General features: G+C 50.4%; 1 protein-coding gene across 1 annotated transcript; it reads left to right on the top strand.

The window, feature by feature from the left end:
• The first annotated feature begins 2,240 nt into the window (after positions 1 to 2,240).
• On the top strand, positions 2,241 to 8,162 carry LOC137426674 (uncharacterized). Its single transcript, XM_078779148.1, has 4 exons — positions 2,241 to 2,576; positions 4,829 to 5,163; positions 5,355 to 6,535; positions 6,937 to 8,162. The coding sequence occupies exons 1-3, from the start codon at positions 2,337 to 2,339 to the stop codon at positions 5,647 to 5,649; spliced, it is 870 nt and encodes a 289-aa protein (XP_078635274.1). The 5' UTR covers positions 2,241 to 2,336; the 3' UTR covers positions 5,650 to 6,535; positions 6,937 to 8,162.
• Positions 8,163 to 11,481: the final 3,319 nt, after the last annotated feature.

Genomic DNA, 11,481 nt, shown 5'->3' with positions numbered 1-11,481 from the left:
GGGATACAGTACACGGATACAATGGGGCTGATTATGTCATATAGGGATACAGTACATGGATATGATAGGGCTGATTATGTCATATAGGGATGCAGTACATGGATACAATTTTTTTGTTTGTTTTTTTTTTGTATACTGAATCGAGGCTCGTGAAAGAGCTGACATTTATTTCACAAACAAATCAACCAGACAAACAAAATATATAAAAAGAGGGAGCGGAAGACAAGATGGGGAGAGAAGGGGAAGCACACAAACATAACATTTGAGAGCAGGGAGAAGTGTGGGAGGGAGAGGGCTTGGGGGGAGGAGGCGTGGGAAGGGGGGGGGGAGAAGGCGTGGGAAGGGGGGGGGGGAGAAGGCGTGGGAAGGGGGGGGGGGAGAAGGCGTGGGAAGGGGGGGGGGGAGAAGGCGTGGGAAGGGGGGGGGAGAGGTATAAAACACAAGGAGACCAAGGACTTCCAGGACAGAAGTCGGTATTTCAAAAAAGTGTAGGATCATGGGTGAAATTAGCGGGGGTAGAAAAGATCAAGGTTTTGGATGGGGGAGGATAAGAGATGGTGGTGAACAGCTGTTTTAAAGACCTGGAGGGTGGAGTGGGATAGAAGGGAGTGCGGGCGTTTGTTCCAGAGGCGGGAGAAAAGAGGAATGAAGGAGTGAAGGTGAGCAGAAAGTCTTGATTTTGGCAGTTTAACCATAAGAGGGTTGCAGGCAGATCTTGTGCGACCTGTAGGAATATTTGGGGGACAGAGCCCAGAGAGAGCTGGGGGGGCAAGGCCAGAGAGGAGTCGGTAGAAGACGGATACAATGGGGATCATATCGGGATTCTGCCCGCTCCCTTCATATGTTTTATGTGTCAGTTTGTTTTGACGTGATTAATGTCAGCTCTTACATGAGCCTCGATCTTGTATACAAAAAAATAATAATAATAATAACAATAATAAAAAGAAATAAAAAAAATGAAAGTACATGGATATGATGGGGCTGATGACGTCATATAGGGATACAGTATATGGATATGATGGGCTGATGACGTCATATAGGGAAACAGTACATGGATATGATGGGGCTGATGACATCATATAGGGATACTGGGATACAGTATATGGATATGATGGGCTGATGACGTCATATAGGGAAACAGTACATGGATATGATGGGGCTGATGATGTCATAGAGGGATACAGTACATGGATACGATGGGGCTGATGACATCATAGTGGGATACAGTACATGGATACGAAGGGGCTGATTACATCATAGAGGGATACAGTGCATGGATATGATGGGGCTGATGATGTCATATAGGGATACAGTACATGGATATGATGGGGCTGATGACGTCATAGAGGGATACAGTACATGGATATGATGGGGCTGATGACGTAATAGAGGGATACAGTATATGGATATGATGGGCATGATGACGTCATGGGATACAATACAAGGATATGATGGGCATGATGACGTAATAGAGTGATCCAAGACATGGACATGATGTGCATGATGACGTCATCTTAAGTGGAACGTCTCGTATTTTCAAACTTCACAGTGTGCCATCGACTTGTTTACCTGGTTAGTTTTTTTTTGTTTTTTTTGTGTACTGAATCGAGGCTCGTAAAGAGCTAACATTTATCTCTTTGGATGAACACCAAATTAGCAATGACGTCATACTACACCTGATTACCATCCACGTACCTGTCCATACCTTGTATAAGAAAGCTTATAATAAATTACCATATTACCAAATAGGACACAATGGTGAAATTTCACAAAATCACGTAAACCGTGAATGGAATATTACCGCGTGCTCGTGCAATAATTGTACCTGCATGACGTCACTGCGGCTCGCTCATTGAGTTTTTTTGGAGAGGAAAGGTGTGGGGTTAACCAAGATATCCCAACTTTTTTAACGGTTGTTTTTTTTTGGACACAGGTATCCCTAGATGACGGTAACGGTACGCAAAACATGCATGCAGGTAAAGGAATGATTTGCATAAATTTCCCACGCTCCACGTGATGGGATCCGATGTAATCCGACACGACGCGTCACGTGATGCGTTCAGTAAAAGTTTCTGGAGAGTTTCCAACGAATAAATTATTTTTACACCTTGTGCCGACTTCACTCCCGGAACCACGAGTTGCACAATCACAGGTGAGATGAACAGGTAAATTATAATAACTACCATTATAATAATATAAATAATGATCATCATAGTAATAATAACACAATGGTTAAATAAAATAATAAGCAAAGTGAAAGGTGAGAAGACAAACGTCCTGCGAGCGTTGGTTGGGTGACGTCAACACGTCGTCGGTGCACCTGCACGCGACACCTGATGCTTAATTTACCTAATGTTGGAACTTTCGCCGATTTCACAATTTGCGGACTCTTCTCTCGTCTCTTCGGAAAATCCACATTTTTAGTATTTATACTGAAGGTGTCCACACTATGGCCATGGGAGGACTCGGCTCCGATACTCGAACGAGGTGTACATCGAACAGGCCAAGCGAACAAGGTGTACATCGAGAAGGACACATTGCTCGTTACTCACCTCGCCATGCGCTGTTTATTTATGGTGAGTGTGACGTCATTATTGATGGTTCATTTCATTTTTACTCCCCTCATTATCTCTCTCCTCTCACCCCCTCCATCTCTCTCCCTCTCACCCCCTCCATCTCTCTCCCTCTCACCCTCCTCCATCACTCTGCCTTTCACCCCTCCATCTCTCTCCATTTCAAATGCCCCCAATCTCTCTCCCTCGCACCCCCTCCCCTCCATCTCTCTCCCTCTCACTGCCTCCATCCCTCTCCCTCTCATCCCCTCCATCTCTCTCACCTCCTCCATCCCTCTCACCCCTTCCATCTCTCTCCCTCTCACCCCCTCCATCTATCTCCCTCTCACCCCTCCATCTCTCACCCCTCCATCTCTCACCCCTCCATCTCTCACCCCTCCATCTCTCACCCCTCCATCTCTCACCCCTCCATCTCTCACCCCTCCATCTCTCACCCCTCCATCTCTCACCCCTCCATCTCTCACCCCTCCATCTCTCACCCCTCCATCTCTCACCCCTCCATCTCTCACCCCTCCATCTCTCACCCCTCCATCTCTCACCCCTCCATCTCTCACCCCTCCATCTCTCACCCCTCCATCTCTCACCCCTCCATCTCTCACCCCTCCATCTCTCACCCCTCCATCTCTCACCCCTCCATCTCTCACCCCTCCATCTCTCACCCCTCCATCTCTCACCCCTCCATCTCTCACCCCTCCATCTCTCACCTCCTCCATCTCTCTCCCTCTCACCCCCCTCCATCTCCTCCTCTATCTCAGTGCAAACTTCATGTGTAGCTTGTTAAGAACTCATCCATGCCATGTTATAAAACTTTGACAGTGAATCAAACAATATCACAAACTACATTTACTTTCATGGTGCATTAACATTGGATTTATAACACTGACAATATAGGATTTGTAACACTGACAATATAGGATTTATAACACTGACAATATAGGATTTGTAACACTGACAATATAGGATTTGTAACACTGACTATATAGGATTTGTAACACTGACTCTATAGTATTTGTAACACTGACTCTATAGTATTTGTAACACTGACAATATAGGATTTGTAACACTGACAATATAGGATTTGTAACACTGACTATATAGGATTTATAACACTGATTATATAGGATTTGTAACACTGACAATATAGGATTTGTAACACTGACAATATAGGATTTGTAACACTGACTATATAGGATTTGTAACTGTATATGATTACATTGATTAGTATCCCTCTGTGTAGGATTTGTAACACTGTATAGGCGTAGTGTCCATCTATATGGGATTATAACACTATAGAGATAATATCCCTCTATATAGGATTTGTAACACTAACTATAGAGGATTTGTAACTGACAATATATGATTTGTAACACTAACTATATAGGATTTGTAACTGTATAGGATTAGTATCCCTCTATGTAGGATTTGTAACACTGTATAGGCGTAGTGTCCATCTATATGGGATTATAACACTATAGAGATAATATCCCTCTATATAGGATTTGTAACACTAACTATAGAGGATTTGTAACTGACAATATATGATTTGTAACACTAACTATATAGGATTTGTAACTGTATAGGATTAGTATCCCTCTATGTAGGATTTGTAACACTGTATCGGCGTCGTGTCCATCTATATAGGATTATAACACTGTATAGAGATAATATCCCTCTATATATGATTTGTAACACTAACTATATAGGATTTGTAACTGTATAGGATTAGTATCCCTCTATGTAGGATTTGTAACACTGTTTCGGCGTAGTGTCCATCTATATAGGATTATAACACTATATACAGATAATATCCCTCTATATATGATTTGTAACACTGTATGGAGGTAGTATCGCTCTATATACGATGTATAATTTTGGGTTAGTATCCCCCACATATAGGATTTTAAACTCCATCACAGTTTAGATTTGTTAAAATGATTTTTTTTTTGTGCAAGTGTAACAATCCGGGTTTGCCTGTTGTCCTTACTTTCCTTAACCTCCTGTGCCTTCTCGATTTGAAAAACTTTTCAAACAAGTTTTACATTTTTGTCAGTAAGAATCTCCTGATACTCAATGGGCCCCAAATTGATCCGGTTCTCTGGTTCTCCTATTGCGAACGTGGAGTCGATACGAGTACAGAGTTTATTTTTTGCTACGTAGAGGTCAGGAGGTTAATAAAGGCTTTGCCTAAAATGGGAATATGGAATGTGAATCAAAGGCGTGTATCGAACCTCTTTTCCTCCTCTAACCCCCTACAGACGATTGTGGTTGCGGTGTGGTTGTGCGAGCTCGCAGTGCAAGCTTACCGCTACGTCCCGACGTGTGAAGCGACCGAAGACGACGATGAACACTTCCAAACTTTCGTTCGCAACTTCATCATGAAAACGGACACCGGGTTTGGGTTGGAGAAAACGATGCGCCACACAGATCCGGCGGTGGACGGTCGGCACGATCACCACCACCGCCACCACCACCACCACCACAACAGGCGCTATGCAGGCGGGTGCCACACGGACCAGAGGAAAAGCGGTGTGAAGCTGCCAAAGTCCCAGGATACCTTGGAGCAGCGCTCGGTGACACCGTGGATATACGAGTAAGGTTTTGGCCGCAGAACAATGGCAAAGACCCTTTTGTGTTCAACGATGACAAAGGATGTACGCCCATTTCAAGGGGAATGGAAACAAAATGTTTAGGCACATGAAATGTTGAATGTTTTTCCCTGTGGTGTGGAAATATTGAAAAAGCAGGAAAATGTAAACTGGGATTTTATTCTCATTTTGACAGAATATGCGAGGAAGCGCCCGGCTCCATCCCACGGCTGTACGCGGCGGCGAGGTGTCAGACGAGACACTGCTTGGATCCCAGCACGGGAAGGGAAACGCTCGATGGGAATGCGGTCACGGTGAACCACTCGATGACCATCTGGCGGTCCTGGCGATGTCCGGGCACACCTGAACGGTACGCTTTGAAACCGTACAAAGTGTCCGTGCCCGTGGCTTGCGTGTGCGTTCGACCCAAGAGACACGGCAACGGTAAAGGAGAACACAGAACAGAGCACCGGGACCTCCACATGGCATGACTGTTACGTCTGCTTTCTTTTGTCATGTCACCTGATTGACATTCAAATGAAAGACCAAATACTGCGCTGAAGCCATCAGAAGAACCACCTTTAGAGGCCATTTTCCCCGCAGAGCAGGGGTTGGCCTTTTTCGGGCACCCTGGTCCCCTTTTTTGAAGCAATGTTGGATGCTCTTCCTGCCGCCAACCCTGTTAGTCGCCTCTTGCGACGCACAGGGAATTTCCGTGAACTGGTCCTCAATTTGCCGACCTCGGAAGGAATGACAGGCTGAGTCAACCCCCCTGGTGTTAATTCAGCGATCGACCGGGATTCGAACCCAGGATCCTATGATCCCAAGCCGGTACCCTAACCGCTAAGCCAACGAACCCAGGATCCTAGGATCCCAAGCCGGCACCCTAACCGCCAAGCCAACGAACCCAGGATCCGAGGATTCCAAGCCGGCACCCTAACCACTAAGCCAACGAACCCAGGATCCGAGGATTCCAAGCCGGCACCCTAACCACAAAGCCAACGAACCCAGGATCCGAGGATTCCAAGCCGGCACCTTAACCACTAAGCCAACGAACCCAGGATCTGAGGATTCCAAGCCGGCACCTTAACCACTAAGCCAACGAACCCAGGATCCGAGGATTCCAAGCCGGCACCCTAACCGCTAAGTCAACGAACCCAGGATCCGAGGATTCCAAGCCGGCACCTTAACCACTAAGCCAACGAACCCAGGATCCGAGGATTCCAAGCCGGCACCTTAACCACTAAGCCAACGAACCCAGGATCCGAGGATTCCAAGCCGGCACCTTAACCACTAAGCCAACGAACCCAGGATCCGAGGATTCCAAGCCGGCACCTTAACCACTAAGCCAACGAACCCAGGATCCGAGGATTCCAAGCCGGCACCTTAACCACAAAGCCAACGAACCCAGGATCCGAGGATTCCAAGCCGGCACCTTAACCACTAAGCCAACGAACCCAGGATCCGAGGATTCCAAGCCGGCACCTTAACCACAAAGCCAACGAACCCAGGATCCGAGGATTCCAAGCCGGCACCTTAACCACTAAGCCAACGAACCCAGGATCTGAGGATTCCAAGCCGGCACCCTAACCACTAAGCCAACGAACCCAGGATCCGAGGATTCCAAGCCGGCACCCTAACCGCTAAGTCAACGAACTCAGGATCCGAGGATTCCAAGCCGGCGCCCTAACCGCTAAGCCAACGAACCCAGGATCCGAGGATTCCAAGCCGGCACCCTAACCGCGAAGCCAACGAACCCAGGATCTGAGGATTCCAAGCCGGCACCCTAACCACTAAGCCAACGAACCCAGGATCCGAGGATTCCAAGCCGGCACCCTAACCGCGAAGCCAACGAACCCAGGATCCGAGGATCCCAAGCCGGCACCCTAACCGCTAAGCCAACACCAGGCTTGAAGCCATCAGAAGGAAAACACAAATAAGCAAAGAGCAAAGATTGAGTCATCAGGAGGAACCTGAAGAGGATTTGGGTTTTCAGCTGCTACTCCTCCACCCTCAAACCCATCCAGGTGCAGCCAAATGAGCTTTCCAGAAAATTTGCAATTCATTTATCCCAAGACAGAGAGAAATACGTCGTCTTCTTCTTTAACGGCCACCATTATCCCACCGTTTTTGTGGGGTTGGCCGAGGGAAGCTTTGCCGGAGTCTTCACGAACCAGCTGACCCGGCTTGAGGTTCAGCAAGTTAAGAGCAGGAATTTGGAGTTTGGCTATGGTGCTGGTGATAACTTGCCTACTCTTCGCAAAGCACACCATGGGATTATTAACGTCCACAAACGAGTGTTAGAAGGGACGCCCGTTTAACGTCCATCCGAGGGACGGCACACGTCGATGAATCGCCCTGCCTGTGAAACCCCGGGGTTAAAGTTTTTTGCTGGGTTGGGAATCGAAGCCGGGCTAGACAGCTTAGAGGTACGTACCTCGTACCTTACTTAGAGGTAAGTGTGCGTACCTCGAGACCATGGTTTCTCCAATGGTGGGTTTGACCCCCAACAGTACTTGAACAATCTGTGTTTTCCCCAGTAAAGTGGGGTTTTTTTTAAATCCCCACCCGTGTTTTTTTATTTTATAGATTCCAGCAAATGCTCCCCAGGCTCAAGCGCACGGAAAGTTTGATTTTCTCATGAACTTTATTATTTCCCGACAGAGAAATGCTTTATTTTTGCTCTGGCTTGACACTGCTTTTATATTGAATTCCTCGCACATTTCATTGGAGTAATTCCAACTGAACACCGCCAAAAGTATTCTGAATTCGGTGCTGACTTTGTGTGGGGAACGGGGGGGTCAAAAGGGGGCATGTCGTATCTTAAAAGGGGTAATTTTTCTAATCTAAAGCCTGAAAGCATATTTATTAATTTCATTTTTCTGTTCTCATTGGTTTAGCAGATTTTTCACTATTTCTATTTTTATATCGACGAAGCATATTTATTAATTTGCAAATACAAATGGAAATCATATTTATAACAATAAACCTCCACGGCACTTTGTATGCAATGTTTTAATGGGTATTACGAGAACCGGTGCGGTGGATGCGTGAACTCGTGCGGTGGATGCGTGAACCCGTGCGGTGGATGCGTGAACCCGTGCGGTGGATGCGTGAACCGGTGCGGTGGATGCGTGAACCCGTGCGGTGGATGCGTGAACCCGTGCGGTGGATGCGTGAACCCGTGCGGTGGATGCGTGAACCGGTGCGGTGGATGCGTGAACCCGTGCGGTGGATGCGTGAACCCGTGCGGTGGATGCATCCACCATAATGTTTTTTGCAGTCAACACCCACAATGAATTGCATTGGATTGAACTTTGAACACAACTCTTAACTTATTGACCGAACCACTGCGTGCATGAAACCTGAAATAAAAACTTTTTGAAAACTCGTGTGATTTGCTCAAATGGAAACCGAATTGTCCGACTCGATTCTTCAACACAGAGAACGTTATGACGTACTGCAATTTTGAATCTTCCATTAGAGGAGCAGTAAGACCTCTCCCCATCGAATCATACACGATCAGCCATTTTTGAGAGGATTTGGGAAGGTTAAGGGTGTTTGAACATTTTGATTGTGTTCGATGTCGTCGACAAAATCAAACACCATTAATAACAAGAAGAAGAAGAACAAGAACAACAGCAGAGGGCACTCTATGAGCAGCGTCTGCGACGCGGCTAAAAACGTTCCTTGAAACGGAAAACCTTTGTGATGATATTTTGAAGGCTGTCCGTAAATCCTAGGACGAGACAATGCTCATTTAATCAAGATTCTGTGGCGGACACAAGCAAGAGGACATGAATTCAACGCACCAGCAGGTGGCGCGAACGTCCAGGCGGGGAACTGGAGGGCATGGGCATGCCCCGCCTATCGACCGATCGGCCACGCCCGGGGACTAGGCGTGGCCCCGGCACATATATGCGGGCTCCAAGCTCGAGCCCACCCAGTGCTGCAGTTTGAGCTTTCTTAATAAAGACCCTTTTGGTTATCAAACGCGTTGTGGCCTACCTCTTTGGCAAGCAAGTTGTGTGCGTAGCACCACACTTCACTGGTGACCCCGATTGGTTCAGCCGTCGCTGACCACCGAACGTGCCATGGCCAACAACGCTGTCGCGGTAAAACTCCCAGAGTTTTGGGAAGCACAGGCCGATGTGTGGTTCGTGCAGGCCGAAGCGCAATTCCAGCTTCGAGGCATAACGGCGGACGAGACCCGTTACTACCACGTGGTCGCCTCCCTCGGGCCCGGCACTGCCGCCCGAGTCGTGTCCATCCTGCGGCACCCGCCGGCCGACCACAAGTACGGGGTGATCAAACGTCTCCTCATCGCCACGTTCGGCCTCACTGAGATCGAACGGGCCGACCGCCTCCTGGACCTTCCCGAACTCGGCGACACACGACCATCCGTGCGGATGGATTATATGCTGCCGTTGCTGGGTGACCAAGCCCCGGATTTTTTATTCCGGGCGCTTTTCCTACGCCAGCTACCCGCACAGGTACGCCTCGCGCTGGCCGGTTCCAAAATAAAGGAACCCCGCGCCCTGGCCGTAGAGGCCGACAAGTTCTTCGCGGCTTGCGACACGCGGTCGGGTTACGGTGCGGCCGTCGTGGATCCCGAGGCTGATGCTGCTGCGTCCCTCGCGGCCGCTGCCGCGCCCCGCCCACCACCACCGCCGCCGAGAAAACCACGGCCGCCGAAGCCCCCGCCGCCGCAAGCCTGGTGCTCTTACCACGCCAGGTTCGGCCACAAGGCTAGGAAGTGTTGCCCGCCGTGCTCGTTTGACAAGTCGGGAAACGACCTGGCCGGCACTCGGTAGCGGCCCTGAGCGTCGGCCATTCCGGCAGCCTCCTATTCATGACGGACACCTTGTCCGGGCGCCGTTTCCTCTGCGATACAGGAGCGCAGGTAAGCGTCATCCCAGCCTACACATCCGACAAGCGAACCGCGGGCCGGGCCCCCGTGTTGCTTGCCGCCAACGGTACACCCATCCGCACGTTCGGGAAGCGCTGCCTCTCCCTGCGGTTCGGAAGGCAGCACTTTCAATGGTCGTTCGTGACCGCCAGCGTGCCGATGGCATTGCTCGGTGCGGATTTCCTATGTGCGAATGGGTTGTTGGTCGACGTAAAGCACAAACGGCTCGTCCAGGCCGAAACCTTTAGCTCGCTTGCTTGTTCCCTGAGCAGCTCGTTGAGCGGCTCACTGAGCGGCTCACCAAGCAGCTTGCTGGAGGGTTCCGTCCCGGCAAGTTTAGTTTGCACGCTTCCGGCAGTGGACGACTTTACCCGCCTCCTCGCTAGTTTCCCGGCCCTCACGCGGCCCACCCTCTCAGCGGTGGCCGTTAAACACGGGGTGGAGCATCACATCCCCACGGTCGGGCCGCCGGTCTATGCCCGGGCACGCCGACTCGAACCCACGAAGCTCGCCGTGGCGAAAGCGGAGTTCGCCACGCTGGAGCGGCTGGGGATCGTACGGCGCTCCAACAGCGCTTGGGCTTCCCCGCTGCACATCGTGCCGAAGCCCGGCGGGGGATGGCGGCCGTGCGGGGACTACCGCCGGCTCAACGATGCCACCACCCCCGACCGCTACCCGGTCCCGCACATTCAGGACTTTTCCACCCGGTTGGGCAACACGACCGTGTTTTGGAAGGTGGACCTCATCCGGGGCTACCATCAGGTCCCCGTCCAACCGGTCGACGTCCCGAAGACGGCCGTCATCACCCCTTTCGGCCTCTTCAAATTTCTGAGGATGCCCTTCGGGTTGAAGAATGCGGCTCAGGCGTTCCAGCGGCTTATGGATAGCTTCTTGCGCGACTTACCTTTCCTGTTCGTCTACCTGGACGACATCCTAGTCGCGAGCGCATCCCGGGAAGACCACCTGCTCCACCTCCGCACGCTGTTCGAACGCCTGGGCCAGCATGGCCTAATCATGAACCCTGCCAAGTGCCGTTTCGGTGTCACCACCATCGACTTATTGGGGCACCGCATCACCGAGCACGGGGCCGTCCCGTTACCGGCCAAGGTGGAGGCGGTCAGGGATTTCCCACGGCCCCGCACGGTCAAGGGGCTCCAGGAGTTCCTGGGCATGGTGAATTTACCACCGCTTCGTGCCCCACGTCGCCCAGCTCCTCCGCCCCTTGCACGAGGCCCTCCGGGGCAAGCCGGGCAAAGGTGACATCGCATGGTCGGAGCCGATGGCCACGGCGTTCGCGGGCGCAAAGCTGGCTCTGGCCGACGCCACCATGCTGGCGCACCCGGCGCCCGATGCACCGATCGCCCTCACCACCGACGCGTCGGATTACGCGGTGGGCCCGGTGCACGAGCAATGG

The sequence above is a fragment of the Myxine glutinosa genome, chromosome 5 (genome assembly GCF_964187855.1).
Source record: "Myxine glutinosa chromosome 5, kmMyxGlut1.1, whole genome shotgun sequence".
Taxonomy (NCBI): domain Eukaryota; kingdom Metazoa; phylum Chordata; class Myxini; order Myxiniformes; family Myxinidae; genus Myxine; species Myxine glutinosa.
The sequence above is the reverse complement of the archived record's forward strand: the minus strand, read 5'-3'. Positions and strand labels throughout refer to the sequence as shown.

Coding starts and splice junctions, on each gene's coding strand:
- LOC137426674 (XM_078779148.1), top strand. CDS start 2,337: ATGCTTAATTTACCTAATGTTGGAACTTTCGCCGATTTCACAATTTGC. Junction 2,577..4,828: donor CCATGCGCTGTTTATTTATG/GTGAGTGTGACG, acceptor AACCCCCTACAG/ACGATTGTGGTTGCGGTGTG. Junction 5,164..5,354: donor GTGACACCGTGGATATACGA/GTAAGGTTTTGG, acceptor TCATTTTGACAG/AATATGCGAGGAAGCGCCCG.